Source organism: Bos taurus, chromosome 4, assembly GCF_002263795.3.
Source record: "Bos taurus isolate L1 Dominette 01449 registration number 42190680 breed Hereford chromosome 4, ARS-UCD2.0, whole genome shotgun sequence".
In the NCBI taxonomy this organism is placed as follows: domain Eukaryota; kingdom Metazoa; phylum Chordata; class Mammalia; order Artiodactyla; family Bovidae; genus Bos; species Bos taurus.
This window is the reverse complement of record NC_037331.1, coordinates 82,118,265-82,143,915: the sequence shown is the minus strand read 5'-3', so window position 1 is coordinate 82,143,915 and position 25,651 is coordinate 82,118,265. Positions and strand designations below refer to the sequence as shown.

Genomic DNA, 25,651 nt, shown 5'->3' with positions numbered 1-25,651 from the left:
CCATCCACAATTTATTTTGATTTACACAATACTAATTATTATCTCAGTAGCATTTATTAAATAATGCTACCTTCTTTATTGAGCTATGAAGTCTCCTTCTCCAAATATTAAATTCTTATATAAAACAGGCTTTAACCTCTGTTACTTTGGTCTGAAACCTATGTCCATTCTTGGAAAATTTATATCACGTTGTCACCCCACTCTAGCTTATGGGGACCAAAATGAATCAAAGCTACTTACTGAGAAGATAAACCGTCTCTTCTACAAAGTTTCTCTGTTGACAGATCTCAAGAGCCTTCAAATAAAGCAAGGTAAAAATGTTATGTGTTATCATATAAAAACAAATATCTACAGTCACTTAAACATACAAGTTTGAAAGAATTTTCCAATGTCTCCCTTTAAAAACAAAGCAGAAGTAAATAAGCCTCTTTAAGTTTTGTTTGTAGCTGTCCAGATTTCCCTGAGAGGTGCTGGACTCCACACAATTTAACTGATAACATATTTGAGGCAGAACATTCCAGAGCGAAGGCAGAAAGCAAGATGCTGAAACAAAGGTTCTTCCCCACAAAGCTTTCTTTCTTTCTGCTACTTGAGGTTTCTTCATGGCACTGGTCTAAGCTCCAGGAAAGGACTACTGTTCACAGCTGTATGTTCCCTGTAAAGAGCAGTAAATACTTGCTGCATAAAGAATTAAACACTGGGGTGGGAATATTTCTATTGCTGGCTTACTGGGTCTAGAAGAAAACTCTGTTCAAGGATCTGTCAAAAGTGGGAGGAAAACTGAAAAGATATGTGCACCCTAATGTCCATGCAGCACTATTTACAATAGTGAAGACATGGAAACAACCTGAATGTCCATCACCAGATGAATGGATAAGGAAGATGTGGCACGTATATACAATTGAACACTACTCAGCCATAAAAGGAACGAAACTGGTTATTTGTAGTGATCTGGATGAACCAAGAGTCTGTCATACAGAGTGAAGTCAGAGAAAAATATCTTATTAATGCATATATATAGAATCTAGAAAAACTGTACACACTAACCTATTTGCAGGGCAGGTACAGAGATGCAGATGTAGAGAATGGACTGGTGGACATGGGGGTGAGGAGGGAAAGGGAGGGTGGGAAGAACTGGGACAGCAGCACTGACGTATATACACAATCGTGTAAATGAGCTAGCAGGAGGCTGCTGCAGAGCACAGGGATCTCAGCTTGGCGCTCTGTGATGACCTGGAGTGGGATGGTGATGCTGGGGTGGGAAGGAGGCTCAAGAGGGAGCAGGTATACATATAGCTGACTCATATTACGGTACAGCAGAAACACTGTAATTGTACTCCATTTAAAAAAATAACACTTTAGAATTGGAATGAAACTAAGACAATGTTTTAGAGTTGTTTAGTAACTAAGTCATGTCCAACTCTTTCGGGACCCCATGGGCTGTAGCCCACCAGGCTCCTCTGTTCATGGGATTTCCCAGGCAGGAATACTGGAGTGGGCTGCCATTCCCTTCTCCAGGGGCTCTTGCTGGCGTGGATTCTTTACCATTGAGCCACCCGGTACACAATCATTTAAATGAGAAAACCTGAAGGCCACAATGAGCAAGAAACACCACTAATTTGATTATTCACACAATTCCTTTAAAAATTATGTAGCAGACAAAAATGGAAATATTGATCAGAGGAATAGGATAGAAAGCCCAGAGACAAATCCATGTACCTATGGTCACCTAATCTATCACAAAGAAGGCAAGAATATACAATGAAGAAAAGACAGTCTCTTCAATACGTGGTGCTGGGGAAACTGAACTGTTACATGTAAAAGAATGCAATTAAAACACCTCCCAATACCATACACAAAAATAAACTCAAAATGGATCAAAGACCTAACTGTAAGGCTGGACATTATAAAACTCTTAGAGGAAAAGATAGGATACTCTTTGATATAAATTGCAGCAAGATCTTTTCTGATCTACCTCTAACAGTAATAATGAAAATTAAAACAAAACAAATAGGACCTAGTTAAACTTAAATCTTTGCACAGCAAAGGGAACCATAAACAAAACAAAAAGACAACCCTCAGAATGGGAGAAAATATTTGCAAATGAAGCAACCCACAAGGTATTAATCTCCAAAATTAATAACACGAACAGCTCATGTAGCTCAACATCAGAAAACAACCCATTCAAAAAAATGAGGGGGAGCTAGAAACAGACATTTCACCAAAAAAGATATACAGATGGCCAACAACCACATGAAAGATGCTCAACATCATTCATATTAGAGGAATGCAAATCAAACTACAATGAGGTATCATCTCACATTGGTCAAATGGCCATCATCAAAAAATCTACAAACAATAAATGCTGGAAAGTGTGTGGAGAAAAGGGAACCCTCTTGCACTGCTGGTGGGAATGTAAATTGATACCATCACTGTGGAGAACAGTACGGCTGTTCCTCAAAAACTAAAAATAGAGCTACCATATGACCCACCAGTCCCACTCTTGGGCATATACCTGGAGAAAACCATAACTCAGAAAGATACATGCACCCTAATGTTCACTGCAGCTATTCACAACAGCCAGGACACAGAAACAAATGTCCATCAACAGAGGGCTGGATAAAGATATTACATATATACAATGAAATATTACTCAGTCATAAAAATGAAGAACACTGTGCCATTTGCAGAGATATAGACGGACCTAGGGAGTGTCATACAGAATGAAGTCAAAAAGAAAAAATGTCGTATTAACACTTATGTGTGGGATCTCAAAAATGATACACATGAACTTATTTGCAAAGCAGAAATAGACACACAGAGGTAGAGAACAAATGTATGGACACCAATGGGGGAAGGAGGTGGGATGAATTGGGAGACTGGGATTGACATTTCTATACAACTTACACTATGTATCAAATAGATAACCAATGAGAACCTACTTTATAGCACAGGGACCTCTACTCAGTACTCTGTGGTGACCTAAATGGGAAGGAAATCCAAAAAGAGGGGATATATGTATAACTGATTCACTTTGCTGCATAGCTTAAATCGACACAACATTGTAAAGCAACAATTCTCTAACAAAAATTTAAAAAGTGATGTGGCGAGATGCTCCCTAGTATCCGCTGTCCATTTCTTCTATAGTAGTAAGATTATAGGTGGTTGAGTGACTGCCCAGAACGAAAACCTCAAGGCCTCTCGGGTGGTAGGAGAGCTATGTGACCAGTACCCACCATGGGGATGAACCAGAAATGTGGGAGGGCGGCTTCTGGGTCTGAGAACACCCTGCTCTCTTATTTTTAATCCTTTCGTCCAAACTGCTCTTGGAAACATGGATGACACAGGAGACGCAGGAGGCCTGGGTTTGATTCCTGGGTCAAGATCCTCTGGAGTAGGAAATGGCAACCCACTCCAGTATTCTTGCCTGGAAAATTCCATGGACAGAAGAGCCTGGCAGCCTACAGTCCATGGAGTCGCAAAGAGTTGGACACAACTGAGCACATACACAAAGCATAAAAGCATGTTTGCTTATTTTAGATTCTTGAATGTTCCCGAGCAATAGTGCTCCATCTAGAGGAAAAAGTAGCTAAACTAAGATTTTTAAAGCCAACAGGACATATATACATGCACGTGTGCAAAAAAGGAGAATAACAGAAAACAAGTGACAAGACAGAATAATAACAAAAATTGAGTAAAAAATGATGTAAAAATAATATTCAAATTTTTCCTTTCCTTATTTAATGTAAAGTAACACTTAAAAATGTAGGGGTTAACTAATGGAAACTTTATCAGCCCTATCTACTGTATCAGTTTTACAATGATTTCTACATAGTCTTGACCCCATCATCTTTTATACAGTCTTATTTTTCTTTAAGGAAAATTAATAAACTATGCATCTCCTACTTTATTCCTCCAGATTCATATATACTGCCACCTTGTGAATGCAATTAGATATGAGAGTGACCATAAATTCAGGTATTAATGATAAAGCTAATATTTTGCTTTTAACTATTCTCGGCACAAGCAAATCAGATTTGCAAACATGAAAACTAGGACCTGATGACCACACCTGGAAATGACAGAAGAATGAACAGTTTAAAAACTGATGTCTCTCACAATTCTTGCAATATTGAGGAATATCTTTATTACTATTGCTGTTGCTGTTATTTTAATTAACTGTTTAAACCTGAAAAAAGTGATTCCTTACCACAGAGGAAAATATATAGGACCCAAAGTTAAGAGACTCAGGTTCTAAGGCTCAGCATGCTGTCTTATGGCTCTAGACTGGGGGGAAATCTACTTAGGTTTTTATGAATCAGTAGTTTTTCTATGTTACAGGTAAACATAAAAGGAATTTGTTTCTAAGATGAAACGCAGTGTGCACAGTTATTATTTCTAGGGAGAAAGGAATGAGATGCTACATGAATTAAAGTCAAGAAAATCTCCTTTAAGATGGCTTGAGGTACCTGAGCAAGGACTGTATATTTTTTGCAAATATACAGACTTCCCCAATGGAGTCTCAAGCAGAGATAATCTCTAATAAAGATGTCTCAAAAATCTTTAACATGAAAGCCTAATGACTTGATTATAGTGACATGTTTCAACCATTACTATCTCAAATCCATTTTGTTCCAAATTCTCCTTCCACTGAAAGTTATCTTAAAAAAAAAAAAAAAAAAACTACTTCAAACATAATTATTCTCAGGTTTGTGTTGAATTCTCTTATATGCAATTGATTTTTCCCAGTAGCTCAGAGAGAAAAATTCCAAAGGGCCCACACAATGCTCCAGGTGAGTTCTCTGTATTACAAATATCATGTGTGGAGATGAGAATTTCTGATGCTGCCTTTGTGGTCAGAGCAGTGTGCTTTCCATTGAACACTACTGGACTGGAAAACTGTAAACCAAATGGGTTGAAAGCATGTTCCAGACATGGACATACTGGAATCCACATGGAACCTCTGTACAGTGTTCAGTGAAGGGGAAGAAGGATGCCTGGGTGGGTGCTAATCACCCTCGTGTGTGGGGCTCTGGCTGAGGAGTCAACAGGACAAGGCCAGGTCTGCCTGGAAACACATGTTTCCTTCAAAGTGAGGCACAAACACAGGGGCACAGTTCAAAGATTAAGATTCTCCCTCTTTTTCTAGATTATAGATTCAGAAGTGAGAAAAGAGAGGAACGTTTGCTTTTCTAAGATGATGTGTTTCCAAATTTATTCTTGAGAAAAAGCCTTAGGGCCCAAACATAAACTGTTAATGTTTTTCATAAACTAATATGCAGGCAAGATTTTTTTTTTAATTGTAGATTCAGAAAATCCATTGAGCTGAAACTGGTTCACAGTAAATTCAACACATTTGAAGTTAATCATCATGGGCTGAAGAAGCAACTAGAAAAGCTGTGATTGCACAAAAATTGTGTGTTGTCAAGTCAACTTCTTAGTAAGTGTCTCTTACAGGTCAAATACTTTGTTTTGTTGCTACATATGGCTGATGGTAGAAAGTACTTGCTCTCTGACCATCTGAATTTAGGAAGATATGTGTAGATGGTAGAGAGCATTGCAGATGGTGTGAAGAACCATGGAAACAAAACTGAGGGTCTTCAGTCACCCAGTTTCTAGTACACACATGGTGAGTATTGTAGTTTATTTTGAAACAGCAAGCTCATAACACTTACTAGTTCATATTCAGCCCTAACTAGAACCTTGTAGATATCAATTTATTCATTCATTCAACTGGCATGCAATAACATTAAGTGTCTAATGTGTGGCTGGCTACTGAGTTTATGAGAATCAGTGAAACAAACTCCTTTTCCTTGAAGAACTTATAGGATGGTGGGAGAGACTAGAAACTGTAGTTATAACTACAGTTAACTACATTATAACTAAAATGGAATTGAGTGTGACAGAGAAATAGAAAAGTACATCATGTGGGTATTTAAAGCACACAGGGTGCAGGACTGAAGTTATGCATCAACTTGGAGTCCTGACTGGGGCAGTTGCCTCTGGCTTTGAGTGGTCCATGTCCCCCTCCCAGGCTGACTTTGCTGGTAAATGCATCAGACTCTGGACAGTGTTTTATGGTTGATAGAGTCCTAGATCCTAGATGAGACCTTTATCCCAGTTAAACCTGGCTTAGAGATACTTGAGGTCCTTACCAAAATCTGATCTGATAGGACCACCCATTGTGATAGAATGCCCGGCAAAACCTCGTGCCTGAAGAGCCAGTCTTTCCCTTGAATGAGGATGGACGAGCAGAGACAGAAGACTAGAAGAACCCAGAGCTTATCAACAATGACAACTCTCACCTCGCAGCGTTTGAGCCGGGGCATCTGGGACTCACCTTTTCAAGGGGGCAATGGATACTGTCTCGGAGAAATGGAAGCAAGTTGGGTCGGTCGAATTCAGCATAAAGGCTGATCTGCTTCTCATGGTAGCGCTGTCCCTTATGGTGGTCTCTTTTGAAAAGCTTATGCAGATACTAAAAAGATCAAAGGAACAAATGAGGGATATTAAAATATGGAAGTGATACCTGTTCAACATTGCTATTTTCAGCCACAGACAGGCTGGTGGAAAAGCAGTTTTTGGGAAAAATCTCTAGGTGAAGGGGAAGTGGAAAGGAGACACCTTGGCAAGAGTAAGGAGGTGCTGGTCCTTCCTAGGATGGCCCCGAGTGACCTGTTTCTGCCTCTTACCAACCACGTGGCCCTGGGCAGGTCACTAACCTCTCTGTGACTGAGTTTCTTTATTGGCAAAAATCTTCAGTTGTGAGGACTGAATGAGTTACCATTTGTAAATCACTCAGAACCATACCTGGCTTGTAAGAGGCACTGCAGAAATGTTAATGACAGGAGCTGTTAATATTCCCACCATCATCTGCTTCACCTCAGAAGTAAAAAGCTTGATGAGTGTTTCTCGATTGTAAAAATTCTCATCCTTTATATAAAAGGGGGTAGAATCATGGAGCAAGAACATGTTCTCAAAATAACTCCAGTAGAAACTGCTAAATTAATTCTCATATTTTCTAAATCTCCTCTCCTGAAGTTTTACTGAGATCTGTGTTTGCCATGAAACGCTGCCTCCACTGGGGACCTCAAAAAGTGAAAAAAATCCAGAAGAGTCAGGTGTTTTGAACCCATTTTCATAGCTGATTTCTTTTTCTGACTGTCTGAAAAAGTTAATGAACCTTCAAGGGAGTGAGTGATTCACTTTCAACTAGGAGTAGTAGCAAGGTTATCAATATATTGCACGGAAGTCAGAAATCGATATTCAATGTTTCAGAGATCAGATCAGTCGCTCAGTCATGTCCGACTTTTTGCGACCCCATGAATCACAGCACGCCAGGCCTCCCTGTCCATCCCAACTCCCGGAGTTCACTCAGACTCACGTCCATCCAGTCAGTGACGCCATCCAGCCATCTCATCCTCTGTCGTTCCCTTCTCCTCCTGCCCTCAATCTCTCCCAGCATCAGAGTCTTTTCCAATGAGTCAACTCTTCGCATGAGGTGGCCAAAGTACTGGAGTTTCAGCTTTAGCATCATTCCTTCCAAAGAAATCCCAGGGCTGATCTCCTTCAGAATGCACTGGTTGGATCTCCTTGCAGTCCAAGGGACTCTCAAGAGTCTTCTCCAACACCACAGTTCAAAAGCATCAATTCTTCGGTGCTCAGCCTTCTTCACAGTCCAACTCTCACATCCATACATGACCACAGGAAAAACCATAGCCTTGACTAGACGAACCTTTGTTGGCAAAGTAATGTCTCTGCTTTTGAATATGCTATCTAGGTTGGTCATAACTTTCCTTCCAAGGAGTAAGCGTCTTTTAATTTCATGGCTGCAGTCACCATCTGCAGTGATTTTGGAGCCCAGAAAAATAAAGTTTGACACTCTTTCCACTGTTTCCCCATCTATTTCCCATGAAGTGGTGGGACCGGATGCCACAATCTTCGTTTTCTGAATGTTGAGCTTTAAGCCAACTTTTTCACTCTCCACTTTCACTTTCATCAAGAGGCTTTTGAGTTCCTCTTCACTTTCTGCCATAAGGGTGGTGTCATCTGCATATCTGAGTTTATTGATATTTCTCCCAGCAATCTTGATTCCAGCTTGTGTTTCTTCCAGTCCAGCGTTTCTCATGATGTACTCTGCATAGAAGTTAAATAAACAGGGTGACAATATACAGCCTTGACGAACTCCTTTTCCTATTTGGAACCAGTCTGTTGTTCCATGTCCAGTTCTAACTGTTGCTTCCTGACCTGCATACAAATTTCTCAAGAGGCATATCAGGTGGTCTGGTATTCCCATCTCTTTCAGAATTTTCCACCGTTTATTGTGATCCACACAGTCAAAGGCTTTGGCATAGTCAATAAAGCAGAAATAGATGTTTTTCTGGAACTCTCTTGCTTTTTCCATGATCCAGCAGATGTTGGCAATTTGATCTCTGGTTCCTCTGCCTTTTCTAAAACCAGCCTGAACATCAGGAATTCACAGTTCACATATTGCTGAAGCCTGGCTTGGAGAATTTTGAGCATTACTTTACTAGCGTGTGAGATGAGTGCAATTGTGAGGTAGTTTGAGCATTCTTTGGCATTGCCTTTCTTTGGGATTGGAATGAAAACTGACCTTTTCCAGTCCTGTGGCCACTGCTGAGTTTTCCAAATTTGCTGGCATATTGAGTGCAGCACTTTCACAGCATCAGCTTTCAGGATCTGGAATAGTTCAGGAATTCTATCACCTCCACTAGCTTTGTTCGTAGTGATGCTTTCTAAGGCCCACTTGACTTCACATTCCAGGATGTCTGGCTCTAGGTCAGTGATCACACCATCTTAATTATCTGGGTCGTGAAGATCTTTTTTGTACAGTTCTTCTGTGTATTCTTGCCACCTCTTCTTAATATCTTCTGCTTCTGTTAGGTCCATACCATTTCTGTCCTTTATCGAGCTCATCTTTGCATGAAATGTTCCTTTGGTAGCTCTGATTTTCTTGAAGAGATCCCTCGTCTTTCCCATTCTGTATTTTTCCTCTATTTCTTTGCATTGATCGCTGAAGAAGGCTTTCTTATCTCTTCTTGCTATTCTTTGGAACTCTGCATTCAGATTCTTATATCTTTCCTTTTCTCCTTTGCTTTTCGCTTCTCTCCTTTTCACAGCTATTTGTAAGGCCTCCCCAGACAGCCATTTTGCTTTTTTACATTTCTTTTCTATGGGAATGGTCTTGATCCCTGTCTCCTGTACAATGTCACGAACCTCATTCCATAGTTCATCAGGCACTCTATATCTATCAGATCTAGGCCCTTAAATCTATTTGTCACTTCCACTGTATAATCATAAGGGATTTGATTTAGGTCATACCTGAATGGTCTAGTGGTTTTCCCTACTTTCTTCAATGTTTAGTTCATGTTAAATGGACACAAACACCCTAGAACCCACCTGAGGTGGGACGACTTCATCACACCAAGTGCATCAGTGCATCTGCCCCCTTGATTGGATTGATTCCTCAACACAGAGCATGAGCCTGCCCTGAAGTTGTGACAGGGAATGAAGTTGCTGGAGCCTGACACTTGCTGTCGTATATGGTCACTAAATAAGCCTAACCAGGACACAAGCACACTGAGAACCCCCTCCTTGGGTTAACCGCTCCCTCTCTCTCAGGCAAGAACTGGGGGAGGCCAAGAGAAGTCCCTGCTCTGATGAAGACTCCGGCCACTCCACTGGCATGGCGTCACTGTAAGAACTGACACACTGTGGTTTCCCAGAGGTGCAAACGGATTAAGAAGGTTCTGTCACATCTTTGGGGCAAACGTATAGAGACATCACTTTGCCTGACAGAGACGATGGGCCCCTTCCGTGTGAGCGCCGCCACCGTTCTACCACTGCCCTACTGACACTGTCACTTGGTACCTGCCGCCTGTAGTCCTGTCTCACGGCTGAAGGAAGCCAGAAATCACTGCTTTGCAAACAAATTCCATGATGACCCGCACAGAGGTACCTTGCTTCGGTAAGCAGATAATCTGGCGATTTTCAGTCATAAACAACAGAGCAAAAAGCATTCAGAAAACCACTGAGCAAACAAAGGGACAACTTCCCCCCAAGTCACTTCACTTTCCTATACTGGAGTCTTCAAAAGCTTCAGTGCATGAAACTGACTTATAAATGTTCTATTTCCTAACGCTCCTCCCGGGGTGCAAAGAGGTGCGCACAGACACAACAGTCTTATATGATGCTCACAGGCCTACTGGGAACAACCCCTATTTTCACTGAAGACTTCTCTGGCATCATTTTGAAAGGACATAGAAAAACATCTCTTCCTGTTTTGCTCCCATGATGACAGCAATGCAGAGAATCAAAGGAGCCCCCCAACAGAAGAAATCTAGAGTAATGGGCCCAATGGCACCACCACACGACCACATAAGAGAAGAAGGCACAGGCTCTGTCAAAAAATGAGGCTTGATCTGTGAGTGTTCTGTGTGGTCCTGGACATGGAACAGCTGTGTGGTGTTTCCTTAACAGGAAAACTTGGTATCTTTGGTGTAGAGTCAGGGAACTGGCTTGGCTGTAATTGATGCCATAATTATATTGAATGGTAACTAGAGAAGTGTGGACAAAGAACACTACCTGCCATTTGTAAATAATGAATGTTGCCCACCATCAACCCCATAAAGCCCCTGCAGCCAACCCAACAGTGCACCCTGAGGGGAAGTCAGCTTGGAGAAAAACACACTCTGGCCCTGGACAGTTAAGATGCATATCTAAGGGATGATTTCAATGAGCCCAGAGTCTACCATCTTCCTATACAAAGGAAGGCACTAAATCATTAACTTGAGATGTTTGTTTTCTGTGTCTGTGGTTAGCAATACTCTTGTGACATTTCACTATATTTTTGTTTTTTTCCCCAGCAAAAACTGCTATACATCCTGGCTCCCCTGACCTGTTTGAACAGTCCCTTAGCACTATCTAAGAGGCTGCTCTCCCAGGCTATAGTTCTCTGTATGTGCTCAATAACACATAATTCTCAACTTTCAGGGTGTGTATTTTTTTTTTCTTCAATTGACAGAAGGAAGTTGTTTACTCCTAGGCATAGTTTGATAATACAAAAATGTGATAACTTTTTTTTTTTAATCACAATTCAATTTTGAGTCAAAGTTAAAGTTCCTGATCTGTTATTAATTCCTAGTCTGGATTCTGATCATCTGCTGCATTATAACAATTACAGAATACTGTGTTCACTCCAGTCTTCTCAAACCAACACTGGAAGGTGACTTGCTGCTCTATTCAATCAAAGGGCAAAAGAGAAGGACTGTCATGCTCACCACGTGCTGCAACTCTGGTCTGTCTTCTAATTCTTCCACTACTTTTTTAATCTATAGGAAAAAAAATTAAATGTAGAGTTATGAGGATACAAATACAGCTGTGAAATTATCTGATAAACATCTCTCTTCTTTATGGTGATAGTGGTCTCAGACACTCATCTGTTTCAATACATATAAAGGCACTCACTGAAATTTTATCTTCATTGTCCAGAAGCATGTCAACAGCTTTCTGCAATATGAAAAAATACCCAGTCACTGAAATTTGCCACAGAAAAAGAGAACACAGAACATAATGTGTTATATATGGTATCACCATGAAAGGCAGAGGGCCTGTTTTACATGGATAAGAGGGTTCTTAGCTTTAGAATGGTTCTTGAGATATTTCTAAATGTATTTTAAAATCTGTTTCACTCTGCGGTCTCTGTGTTTTGCATACAACATAAAATGATGCTGTGCTACAACTCACAATACAAAGCATTTATATTCCCAGTATCACAAAAAAGAGCTTTCTTTCTGGCCACGTGAATATTGATGGAGTCCCTTTACAGATTGCACAGATAAAAGGAGCTGGTCTTATGTGGAGAAGAGGATAAGACACAGAAGGGGGAAAAAAAAAAAGACACCTGAAGCTTCATAACAGTGTAAAGCTTATGGATTTACAGAATTGAGTTTAGCCACCTTTATCATTCATGAAACACAAGTTAGTGTTTGTAACAAGAGGCGGTGGGAAGACAACCCACCAGACTAAGCCTCATACAGAGTCCCTGGGTCTTGTTCTTGACTCTGTTACATTGTCTACCTGTCTGCTGCATTTTTTTTCTGAAACATTAGGATGTTGGAAGAGATTACCCTTAAGTTATTTTCTAATTAGAAAGTTACGTGATTCCTTGAGTTCATGCCCTTGAATAGCAATGAATTTGAACTCATTCATCTTTTGTCTACAGCTTTATATGCAAAATAAGCTCTTGAGATACATGAAGGGTGGGTCAGTCATAAGGGGAGACTGGCTATGGGAAAATTAATTTCTATATAAGTTGCTCATCCCCTTAATCATCTTCTGCCAGAGAAGCAGAATCTCTGCACCTGAACTTCCTAGGAACTGCACTATTTTTAAATCTGTACTCCCTAAGGACTTCAGAATGAAAAATGGGCTAAAAGCATCTTTCAGAAAAAGTAGATTTAGCTTCTATTTAAATTAAGTTTAAGTGTGTGAAGTCTAATACACAGCATGTAATAGATATATAATATAGCAAATAATATAATATATAATATAGCACATAATACCCCCAGATACAGTAAAATAAAATTTTAAAAAGTCCAAGTAACCTTTTTGGAACCTTAAGTGTTCTACTCTAAAATTTCAACTTTTCGAGTAACAGCTACTGTATTTTATGAAACTTTCTTTTCATCACTAGCACTTGGCATTAACTTTCTTTTTTAAAATACATACAATTTCTATCACTGTACAAGACCCACTGTGAGATGTGGAGGCTGGGTGCCCTCATCAGACAGAAGTAAAAGTGTTAGTTGCTTAGTCGTGTCTGATTCTTTGTGACCCCAAGGACTGTAGCCCTCCAGGGTCCTTTGTCCGTGGAATTCTCCAGGTAAGAATACTGGAGTGGGTGGCCATTCCATTCTCCAGGGGATGTTCCTGATCAAGGAATCAAACCCAAGTCTCCAACATTGCAGGCAGATTCTTTACCATCTGAAGTCTTTACCACCAGGGAAGTCATTAGACAAACATCCCACTATTCAAATGCACTTTATTATCTTCTTTTTTATCTTTTTGTCATCTGAGACCAATGGAAACTCCACATGCTAAAGCTGTGAATGCCAAAGAATAAAAGTGCCACAAACAGACCAGAACAGTTTACTTACAGCTTGAATTCTGGGACATACAATTAAGAGGATTGAATGAGCTAAAGCATATGGCTAGTTTCTCTGTTCCTATGAATTACAATGACCTGTTTTACTAAAAAACAAAAAAATTACTTCACATACACACAACTTTAAAAGTTCCACATCAAGTTATGATTGCTTTTACAGAAAAACTGCATCAGCTAAAGGAGTCCTGAATGCCAACTACTAAAGGAACATCTGGCGAGGGTCAGAGTGTTCTGAACAGTTAGCATACAACAGGTTATGTGATTTATTAACTACTCCAGCATGTGGACAAATGTCTATAAAAACTTGGGACAGCACAAATAATTTATCAGTAGTAAAATAAGAAACACATTATAACTGATTCACTTTGTGTACACTTGAAACTAACATACACCATAAATCAACTATACTCCAATAAAATTTTTTAAAAAATAAATCTTAAAAAAAGAAAAACATTACCTCAGAATCAAAATCCATTAATAAAACAATTTTATCCTTGATAGAACTGAAAAGATTATGTTTGTGGATCAACTGGAAAACATCCTTGTGTCTTAATGTTAGGTATATTTCCAAAGCATTGCCATAGTTTTTGTCGTAGGTGTACCTGGTAAGACAAAGGTTTTACATTAATGTTCATCAACACTTCTAATAAAACATGAAGACATATTCAATAAATCATGTTTTACTTTAATGAAAACTGAAACACTTGTTTAGAGAGAAAAATTAACTTTATTTAGAAAAGTGTTCCTTGGGATTGAACTATATGTGACCAGGAAGTATTTCTTTCTCAGAACCTTGAGAAAATTTTAGGAAATTGAAAATATTCTATTGTCAATAGTCTGTCAATATTGACAAAAACTAATTTCCTACAGAAAACTCTCAAAATGTTTTAGAGAAATCCATATACAAAGAAATTATGACCCCCAAATGAAGGAAATTCTTATTCTAGTAATAGAAAGTTACAATTCTTACAAACAGTAGTCAGCTGACAGATGGGTGATATTCCAAAAGCTTATCTGTAAGGAGGTTGTATAAAATTCAAATGTGTTTTTGTGTTGAAACAATGTTTTTCACATTGCTTAATTTCGCAAGTCAGCTCCTAAAGGCCAACTGATGCTAAGCCGCACTGGGTCCATTATTAGTACTAGAGAATTATCAGTACTATTAGTGTTAGTAACGAAAGAATCCAAGGAAATCTAGAACAATGTTTCCAGAAGAAAACCATTAGTGTTCCAACTCAGTGCCACAGACAAAACTCCTTTGGTGGAAAGTCTTAACAGCCCTGATACTAGGTCATTGGGTTTACTTTTCCTGGTCGCGGGCAAAAGAGGTAAGAGTGACAGAAGGGTTTGTCTGAGATGGCGGGAGTGTGAGGAGGGACTGAAGCAAGGTGGTCTTCTGAGATTAACTACAGTGTGCTTCTTGTTTCACTAATCAAAGGTCCTAGGGCACAGGGGTACCTTATCTGTCTGTATCTCAGGCATTTAGCACAAAGCCCGAGTCACTTAAAGTGCCCAAAAATACAAAAAGCATTGATCAAGCTTCCATATTCTGAGACCTGACTCAGTGCCAGGCACTACACTCAGTTCTTGATTAAGAAATTTCATGAAAACCAACCCATACGGAATTGCCCCCAGTAATCTTATAAAGAGTCTACAGTTTGAAAAGTTTACTAACTTGCAGACCCAAGAATGACAGAAACCAGAGCCTCACTGGGAAAATGACTCGCTGCAGTAGTCTAAGACCTGGCGTCCTTCCCTCCCCAAACCACTGCCTCCACCAAATGGTGCTGACCAAAGCTCCTCTCCTCTGGGAAATAAATTACAACTGTACAGTCTCACACATTTCCCTTACCTTACCTTCTAGCTGTACACTGGAGGCTTACGAAAAGTTTTTTTTACTAACAGTGAATATAGGAAAATGGTACATACAAACTTGCATTCTCCCAATTCAGTTTGCCAGAGCTAAAATATGAATACTTTTCATGACGATTGATTTGGGGGGGAAAAAAAAAGCATTAAAATATACTCACAATTCTGCCAGGGTTTTAAGTAAGGTCCTGTTCTGACTATCTTTCTTCAGGTGATCCCGAACCGCTTGAACTATTACTGAATTGTTGTACAGATCTCCCGGCCATTCTCGGATCAACGTGGCAAACCCCTAACCGAGGGGGAAAAACAGAACACTCTTTAAAAAGGAAAGCAATCCCATGAGTTCAAACAATGCCTGAAAGTTTCATGGAAAACACACAAAACCATTTATGATGAAAACATTGGTCCATAAACATATCATCAATTTTCAGACTATGGGTTTGGTGGTGGCAAGGGAGGCAGAGAATGACCACATATCCATTTCCATTGGCCATTCCTGAAAAGGGAAGCGGGCAGAACCATCCCTGCTCTTATTATTGGAGGAAATGCATGAGGAAGCGAGGCCCCGGGGTCCTTCCATTAGGCACCACTGCACAGAGTTTAGGTCTACTTGCTCTCTCCTCATTGTGGACTAACGGTAACACCTGGAAGGCATTCTCTGACATCTTACAGATACTGTCTAAGTCAGCTGTGCAGCCAGCACTGTGCAGGTGGTGGCTTTGCTCCCATGGTGGAATCACCCCGCATCCCACGTTCAGCAAGTTATCATCTTCCTTCCACTGGGTGCCTCTAATTCTAGTTTTGTTTAGGGATTTGGGACTTTGGTTCAAGTTTTATCCCCTGCTTTTACCCTCTTTCTGGATTTCAAAATTTGTGGTTCTCATAGAAAATTCCAGATCCCCTGATTGAATCCTGTCTCCAGTGCTATGGATCCTGTCTCCAGAGCTTTCCAGTGCTGTGAGCCAGTGTCCTGGACAGCCTCTGCAGTGCTGATCCCTAATTTTAGCCCTTGTAACTCAAAGTACTAGGGAGCAGTTTACTTACTGATCTTTGGCAACTTTTAGGGGGAAAAAAAAACAAAACCAAAAACCTTAAATGTTTCTATAGATAGCAGAAGAAATAAAAATATTCACATTGAAAAAATTATTAATATTAAATAACTCAATGAATGCCTTAATGAGGCTTCTCTGGTGGTTCAGATGGTAAAAAATGTGCCTGCAATGCAGGAGATCAGGGTTCAATCCCTGGATCAGGAAGATCTATTAGAGAAGGGAATGGCAACCCACTCCAGTATTCTTGCTGGAGAATTCTATGGACAGAGGAGCCTGGTGGGCTAGTCAGACAGGACAGAGTCAGACACAACAGAGTGACTAGCACTTTACTTCAGTGCCTTACTGAACTTTTAATTGGTTTAAATGATACTTAGAAATACTTTTAATTGGTTTAAATGATACTTAGAAATGAAACAGCATGGTGGAATTTGCTTCTGTCAAGTACTAGGATTTGGTAAGAAGAAAAATCATAAGAGAATCAGGAATATAGTTTCAAGTCCAGTTTCTACTCAAGTATCCCCTGGGAAGGATGGCAAGATATCAAAACAACAGTCTGTGTATTTTCTATTCAAACTGCAACTTTCCTTCATGTGACCATGACTACAGTTTGATCTGTGAGATTTGGGAAGGAGATTCACTCAATAAAGAGGATATATTTTATAAAACCATTGAATCACAACATTAAAATATTCTCTGAATCAAAATGATACTTTGGATCAAGTACAAAGGATCAAGTTTCTGTTTTCTTAAGACTCTGTAATTTATAAGATTAAAAGAAAAATGTCCTGACAAGATTTCCACCCCAATACTAGCAATTCTCAGTAGCCCTGAGACCAGGAATAATACTATTTAGGGAAAGATGAAAGCTTGGCTCCTTTTTTATTTTCCTGATTCAGTTAATAGCCTTGCAGCACTCCCAACTTCTAATGAAAATAAGACAAAATGACCGGTCACACTGCATGAGTAAAAATGAGACGACTCCAACATAAACTGAAATAAACACTAATCACATTTCACATTAGGCTATTCTCTGCTTAATTGATTTTATGTATCTCTGATTAAATATGACGAAAAATACTGATGAAATTACCCTGAAGCCTTTATTAATAATTAGAAGACACAGTTATCAGGGAGCTATCAGGATTCAGTGGCAAAGTAAGAGAATCCCTTGGTGCCCATCATAGGAAGTAAAAGGTTAAGGACTACTCATTAAACGAAATGCCACAAAAATCACCCCATTTTTAACATGCTTATATATCTGTTATTAATATTATGAAGCAATGCTTAACTATTTAATTCTGGTAGGCTATAAATTAAAAATTAAAAAGTTTCAGTAGAAACTCCATACAAAGAAATCATGAAGCACCAGTACCTTCAAGAAAATACTTTTAATTTCATATATTTTTTTATTATATTTTTTATCAGTGTTTAAAAAATAATTTTATTTTTGGCTGTGCTGAGTCTTTGCTGCAGGCTTTTCACCAGCTGCAGAGAGTGGGGGCTACTCTCCAGTGGCGGTTCACAGGCTTCTCCTTGCGCTGGCTTCTCTTGTTGCAGAGCATGGGCTCTAGCGTGTTCGGGCTTCAGCAGCTGCAGCTCCCGGGCTTAGAGCACAGGCTTTATAGCTGTGGCTCGTGCTTCGTGGCATGTGGGATCTTCCCAAACCAGGGACTGAACCTGTGTCTGCTACATTGGCAGGCAGATTCTTTACCACTGAGCCACCAGGGAAGCCTCTTATATTTTTAATCTGACCTTTAGTACTATTTTTCATCCACATTATGTGTGATCAAGTGTTGCTACACAACACTGCTATCTGATCAAGTCCATGACAGTTTGATTCAAAACTAAACATGAAAGAATGATGGGAGCTAAAATATGAATTACTTACAAGAGCTTATGACAAAATCAAATTACTCATAAACTTCTTAATAAAATGACTAGGAAGACACCCTAAAACATACAGCAAAAAAAATCTATAAGCTTTAAGTTTTGCTTATTTATTCCACTCACAGTCAAAAGTTTTCCAGATATGAATCAACAAGATACCTTTAATGATATAGGATTTAAAAGTTTCTGGAAAAAAATAAGGGTTGAATAATGAATTGTAAGAGAATCACACAAATAATAAAATTTCTTTTTTTATTGTTAAATTACATTACTTTAAAAAGAGGACAAGTATACTAAGCTTTGGTATTTTGTTTTTTGTTTTTTTTAATTTAAACTTATTTATTTTAATTGGAGGCTAATTACAATATTGTATTGGTTTTGCCATACATCAACATAAATCCACCACGGGTGTACACGTGTTCTCCATCTTGAACCCCCCTCCCACCTCCCTCCCTGTACCATCCCTCATATTTTGAAATAAAGTTCATATTCTTTCCATATTTTCACAGAACACTCACAATTCTTTTTTTGGGAAGGTGTACAAAGATGGAATATTTATGACAATTATTCTAGGTACTCAGAACATACTGGAAAGAAACAGGAACAGTCCATTACAAGTCTTTTTTCACTGAAGAAACCTTTTCCAATAACTACAACCAATAACTATCTCTCATTTTTTTATATAACACATTACTCTGCCTGTTTTACATATTTTCTAGTTACTTGAAGCTTATTTATACAGTGTCTCCAGTAGGAGAAGGCGATGGCACCCTACTACAGTACTCTTGCCTGGAAAATCCCATGGATGGAGGAGCCTGATAAACTGCAGTTCATGGGGTCGCGGAGTCGGACACAACTGAGCAACCTCCCTTTCACTTTTCACTTTCATGCATTGGAGAAAGAAAGTAAAGTCGCTCAGTCGTGTCCGACTCTTTGCGACCCCATGGACTGTAGCCTATCAGGCTCCTCCATCCATGGGATTTTCCAGGCAAGAGTGCTGGAGTGGATTGCCATTTCCTTCTCCAGGGGATCTTCCCAACCCAGGAATCGAACCCGGGTCTCCCGCATTGTGGCAGACGCTTTACTGTCTGAGCCACCAGGGACCCACTCCAGTGTTCTTGCCTGGAGAATCCCAGGGATGGGGGAGCCTGGTGGGCTGCCGTCTACGGGGTCACACAGAGTCAGACACGACTGAAGTGACTTAGCAACTTAGCAACCAGTCTGTAAATCCACTGAAGGCTGGGACTGTGTTTTCCTCTTGGATCCAAATGAGTACTCAGCCCAGTCCTCGACCATGGTAGGTTCTAAAGATGTGTTGAATTGAACTGAATAGGAAATAAATAGGAACCATGCTCCTAGACTGCATGAGTTAGAACCTAGAATAAATGGCATACACCATTACCATAAACTCTTCTGTACAGATCTAGAAAGGAATAGATCCAGGCCGGGAGGGAAGACTGGATCATGACACTAGAACACATGCTAATAAGAAAAGAACATGAATAAATTGTCCCATTAGTATGCACAATTAATAAATATTTTGTTCAGTTTTAATTCATACTGAAGCACTTAATCCCTCCCTATGATAAAAATACAGGCTTATAACAGTAAAAGAATTACATTGGTGATGCAGGCATCAGAATGCTTGAATTGAACATATCCAGGAACACTTGGCTGACAGTAACTGAACAAGTCCTTGTGTTATTAAAGGATTACAATCTTAAAAATCCCTTTAGATCTTAAGCTCTAAAATAATCTCAGAGTGAGAATGTAGTATTTGCATTATTACACTTCTTTAAATGGACTCAGTAATTGGTTAAAAAAGTGCCCGAGTAGGCACTCAAAACACAGTTCTTTTTCTCATGCCCTCTCCGATTGCCTCTTTCTATTTCTATTAACCTTTCTGCAAGTCACCACACATTCTTGTGGGAAGGAGGAAAGTTGTAAATAAAGTCTTCCTTATTTTCAAAACGTAACATCAGAATGTGTGAAGGCAAGGACAACTTGTAACATGCTATGAGGTACCAAAAATGAAAACAGATCACTGGGTTAGGCTCCTGAACATTAGTAGGAGCTGAAGATGGCACCACTTTCATGAAAGACTGTGAAGGTTGGACAGAAGCTGGAGAAGAGGAGCCCATGGTCTGCAATCTACCAGGGAATGGATTGTCCCAGCAGCAGAACTTACCAGCCTTGCCTGGAACCTGCCCACCAGAAATCTCATCTTTCCCTCTGGTCAGAAGCAGGAGAAGGCTGAGTCTTCCCACAGCATTTCGTGGACAGCCTTATGAGAGCACCTGGCATATGATGTAATAATTTATCTGTTTACCTTGGGGGTTTGTCAACCTCAGGCCTGCTGACATTTAAGGACAGAATTCTTTGTCATAGGGAGCTGTCCTGTGCATTGAAGGATGTTTAGCAGCATCCTGCTGGCCTCTACCTACTAAATGACAGTGTTACCAATCTCCCAGTCATGACAACTAAAAATGTCTCCATCACCAAGTATTTCTGGGCGAGTGAGGGGGTGGGGGGGTGTCTGCCCCTGTTGAGAACTGCTGGTTTACATGCTTGGGTGTGACTAAGACTATGAGCTACTGCTAAATGCACATCATTTCATTCACACCTGCATGCCTAATGCCTAGCACATTCCTGGAATACAGTAGGCATGAAACAGATTTTCCGAATAAATGTGTGTTAAAGGAACAACTTTAAAAATTATAATCCATTTTGGGAGACTTCCATGACGGTCTAGTGGTTACGACTTTGCACTTTTACTGCCGAGGGCCCAGGTCTGATGGCCTGATTCCTGGTTAGGAAATTAAGATCTCACAAGCCATATGGCATGGCCGGGGAAAAAAAAAGTCCATTTTGGGTGCATGCAAACACCAAATTTAAATTCAAACCTAGGCATGCCTATTATATACGGCCATGGGTAAGTTCTCTCTTTAATCTTTAGTTCTCTGTAAAATTGGATATTACTAATATAATGTTGGGAGTATAACATCACAACAGGCAAGTGAAAGTACAGAGTATACAGCAGATAAGCAATTTAAGCACTAGTTTCCTCCTTAATCAATAAGCAAACAGATCACTTCCAATTTCCTTCCTGCCTCCCAACTTCTCTGATCCTCCTCTGGCAAAGTTCTGCATTTCAGAAAGTTCTACATTCTTCAGGGTAGTTAGAAGCATGGTTAGCAGATGCTATTCTATCTCTGAAAACCCCCAAATGGTACTTGATCCTTTTCCTTTAGCTCTATCAAGAAGCTAGCTTTAATAAATCTTCATAATGTCCACAGATTAGACATTTTCTCTAACAAGGTGTACGTATTTTTAATTGTCATCAGAGTGTATGTACCCCCAGTTTCATCGACCACAGAAGCTGCAAAGCTGCTGCCTTTAAATCAGCTGCTCCACTGTGCTATTTTTCTAGATTTCTTAACATTTTCCACTGAAAACAAGACGACCATGTTAGAATGTCATACCTCATAATCACTTTCCAAAAATTCATGTAAGATCATTTCATAGATGAGTGGTTTCAGAACTGGATCCCCTCTTGGCAAATAAGGACTAATCGCCTAAGAAAAGAAAAAGAAAGAAAAAAAAACTTTAAAAAGTAGCAAAGTAAAACTGTACTGCAATAGGCAGCAAATATAAAAGTATACATTTACTTTAAATTTTAAGGCAATAGAGTACTTTGGAAAAATATTATGAAGATAAAAGATTCAAATAAGCTCTTTTTATAATACAATATATTTTTAAAAGTACATATGGGGTGTCTACATGTATGAATAAATTTGAAGCAAAAAAATTAACTCTGTTAAGTAAACTTTCTCTCTTCTTCTTGATGAATTAACGAAAATCTAAGTTATAAGAGAGAATGTCACAGAAGTTACATGACATCTATTCATGTTTTGAAATTAAGGGGAAATATATCTTGCGTTTTTAGCTTTCTCAGTGATGTATTAAAAGTTTCCAATTTCCAAACACTTGAAAATAGCTCTGCAGTACACTACCTTACCACTCACCATGCTCTGTCCTGGGGACCCAGAGCTTGGGGCACTGTCCCAGGAGCTCACAGCCTCAGAGGGAAGTATGCTGATATCTAAACAGCCAATTGTGTGCTAAATGTCTTGAAATAAGGATGAACAGGAAGCTGTGGAGAGGTGGATCTTGGAGACTGAAGCAGAAGTGACAGATGCCAGAGGGAACAGCATGGGTAAAGGCATGGCACCATGTGCACCCACTATGCATGCAGGGAGGTCAACACGGTTTGGAGATGAGGCTCGAGAGAAAGCTGAGGGCGGTCATGAAAGGAATCTGGATTTGATACTTTCAGCAGGTGGGGATGAGAGGAACATGCTTATTTTTTCTAATAGCTAATTCCTGGTTGGGCTTCCCCTATGGCTCAGTGGTGAAAAATATGCCTGCAAAGCAGAAGACTTGGGTTTGATCCCTGGGTCGCTCCCTTGGAGAAGAAAATGGCTACCCACCCCAGTATTCTCGCCTGGACAGAGGAGTCTTGTAGGCTTGTGAGACCATGAGGTCTCACAAAGGATCGGACATGTCTGAGCAACTAACATGTTCACTCTGGGTTAGGGTTGTCCACAGATCTACCAGAAGGCCCTTGCAAGAGCTCAGGTGGGAGTTAAGGCAGTGGTACTGGAGGAGGAGAAAAGGCCCAATCAATACTGATGATATGAAACTGACAAGGATTGGCAACTAAACAGGAGGAGGAGGTAAGTTACATGTTCTCATCAGGACAGTGGCTATTAAACATGGATAAATAGGTATACTGTGATGTCATACACACAGATTGAAAGGAGAAAGACCATGCTTAGGTGAGAATGGATTCACATTAATTTGAGTGACCATTATCAGCAGTATGTACACACAAGGAAAAATGGCCACCACAAAGTTCCAACACAGATATGGAATTCATACGGAGTTCTGAGTGATGGAGCCATCATGGTAAAAATGGCCACAGGACTGGAGAAGACCCTCTAGGATTGGCCCAATAAACATGACCATAAGTGTCCTGGAGGGTCTTCCAGAGAAGACTTATATTTATGGGGCAAGGGCAGGATGAGGCACAGGGCTGGCCAGCTGAATAACTGCAGTTTTAAAAAGCATATTCATAATTCTAGGACAGCACTAAAAAGGCTCACAAAAACTGAGAAGTGAAAATGTTTCACACATACCTACAGGCACAGGAACACTTTACTGATTAGTTTGGATGTTACACACTAAATTGAAAGATTAAAGAAATGAAATATCAAAATTATTTGTTGGAGCTACCTGGTCAAAATGTTTCGTCTATCTTCCAGTAAGTAAAATACTGGAAAATGCATTAATTATTCAGAACATGTGAAAAAAGCCTTCTGTTTATAATCTACTATGATAAGACCATACCTGTTCTCCATACTCATTAAAAAGAACATTAAAACTTCATCTAAACACTGAGGGAATTGGAGGGACATAAAAAAGTGAACATATCGTATATGTAAAATATATATATATATATTTTATGGACATAAAATATGAAACAGGCTCCTGTTTTGTAACTAATTTCTAAAAGTTTTTCTTTCTAGTTGAAATGGTACTTGCTTCCCAATAAAGAGCTGATTACTACTGTCTTAATTTTATTTCCATTTCAACATTAATATTGTTGTCATTGTTGTTTAGTCACTAAGTCATGTCTGACTCTTTTGCGACCCCATGGACTGTAGCCTGCCAATCTCCTCTGTCCACAGAATTTGCCATGCAAGAATACTGCAGTGGGTTGCCATTTCCTTCTGCAGGGAATCTTTCCAATCCAGAGATCGAACCACAGTCTCCTGCACTGGCAGGTAGATTCTTTACTGCTGAGCTGTCTGGGAAGCCCTCAATATACTACATAGAAAAATTAAGAGTTAAAAATAAAGTTTGCTTACCTTAAGCTGTCCAATTTCTTTAAATTTATAAACTTCGTATTCCCAGAGTGCTGCATTTTTCCCAAGAATTTTCTGGCATTTGCTGGTTGTAAAAAACATCCCAGGGAGAAAGAAAGTATAAATAAAGAAAATAAACAGAGACAGAATAAGCAGTCATTTCCCCCAGTGGTTTAGATAAATCTCTTCTCCCAGAGTTTTGACAAATTTCCATCTCAAGTGCCAATGAACATAAAGGTATTTATTACTGGTACTCACTTGACTGCATGTGAGTTGATGGAAATCAAGAAAATACCAAATACTTATACATAAAGATGAATCCCATTCAGAAGACTTTGATAAGGGTTTTCCCAATGATTTTCCTGTTCTGCGTTTCCTACTTAACCAGATGAATGCTGATAGTTTGGGGACCCTTTATGCCTTGAAAAAATACCATCATACCTACAAGTATCCATTTAAACTAATTCTTCACTGGCTTTAAATAATGGACTACAAAATCAGTCTTTAGAACATTAGAATTCTACCTCAGTGCATAATACGGAAAAAAATGTTTATGTATGAATAAAACTTTGATTTACACATCAAAGAAACACATTTCCCTAAATCAGGGAACAAAAATGTAGGCCTGAAGACTATTTTTCCAAGCTGTCTTATAAAATGGGTAAAATCTCAGACTGTTCATGTATTTTGAGACCTCTTTCATTGAGAAAAATATTTTTCATTTGGTAAAAATGAGACATTAGGTGGGTAAATAACATATATCAATTCATTCTGTGGTTAAAACTACTACTATTCAAAACTACCCGTTAGAAAAATGTAAAAAAAAAAAAAGTCAGTTGTAAAGAATGACTTCTTTGTATTGCTAATATGGCTCAATTCTATTTATATTAACAAATAGTTGTGAAAAAATCTTGATTACCGTGCTGCTATATCATACTCTCCTCTTGCCACCAGGTGGTTTATATACGCCAAGCCGATGTCCTAAGGAAAATGAAATGAAGGAATTTCCTAGTTAACTGGAATGCGTGGAGACTGAAAAAGTTGGCTTAAAGCTCAACATTCAGAAAACTAAGATCATGGCATCCAGTCCCATCATCATGGCAAAAAGATGGGGAAACAGTAGAAACAGTGGCTGACTATTTTTCTGGGCTCCAAAATCACTGCAGATGGTGACTGCAGCCATGAAATTAAAAGACACTTACTCCTTGGAAGGAAAGTTATGACCAACCTAGATAGCATATTAAAAAGCAGAGACATTACTTTGCCAACAAAGGTCCGTCTAGTCAAGGCTACAGTTTTTCCAGTGGTCATGTATGGATATGAGAGTTGGACTATAAAGAAAGCTGAATGCCGAAGAATTGATGCTTTTGAACTGTGGTTTTGAAGAAGACTCTTGAGAGTCCCTTGGACTGCAAGGAGATCCAACCAGTCCATCCTAAAGGAGATCAGTCCTGGGTGTTCATTGGAAAGACTGATATTGAAACTCCAACACTTCGGCTACCTGACGCGAATAACTGACTCATTTGAAAAGACCCTGATGCTGGGAAAGATTTGAAGGCAGGAACAGAAGGGGATGACAGAGGATGAGATGGTTGGATGGCGTCACCGACTCAATGCACATGGGTTTGGGTGGACTCTGGGAGTTGGTGATGGACAGGGAAGTCTGGCGTACTGCGGTTCATGGGGTCGCAAAGAGTCAGACACGACTGAGCAACTGAACTGAACTGACT

General features: G+C 39.5%; 1 protein-coding gene across 2 annotated transcripts in view; it reads right to left on the bottom strand.

Annotated features, from left to right (window-relative positions):
- VPS41 (VPS41 subunit of HOPS complex) overlaps positions 1-25,651 on the bottom strand; it is a 226,380-nt gene that overhangs the window by 49,296 nt on the left and 151,433 nt on the right. For both annotated transcript variants that reach the window (XM_059885622.1, NM_001083453.1), the window contains 9 exon segments: positions 24,841-24,902; positions 23,925-24,006; positions 21,477-21,569; positions 15,217-15,344; positions 13,644-13,788; positions 11,488-11,529; positions 11,301-11,351; positions 6,341-6,478; positions 241-295 (listed from right to left, as the gene is read on the bottom strand). In XM_059885622.1, coding sequence (XP_059741605.1) covers positions 241-295; positions 6,341-6,478; positions 11,301-11,351; positions 11,488-11,529; positions 13,644-13,788; positions 15,217-15,344; positions 21,477-21,569; positions 23,925-24,006; positions 24,841-24,902 — 796 coding nt within the window.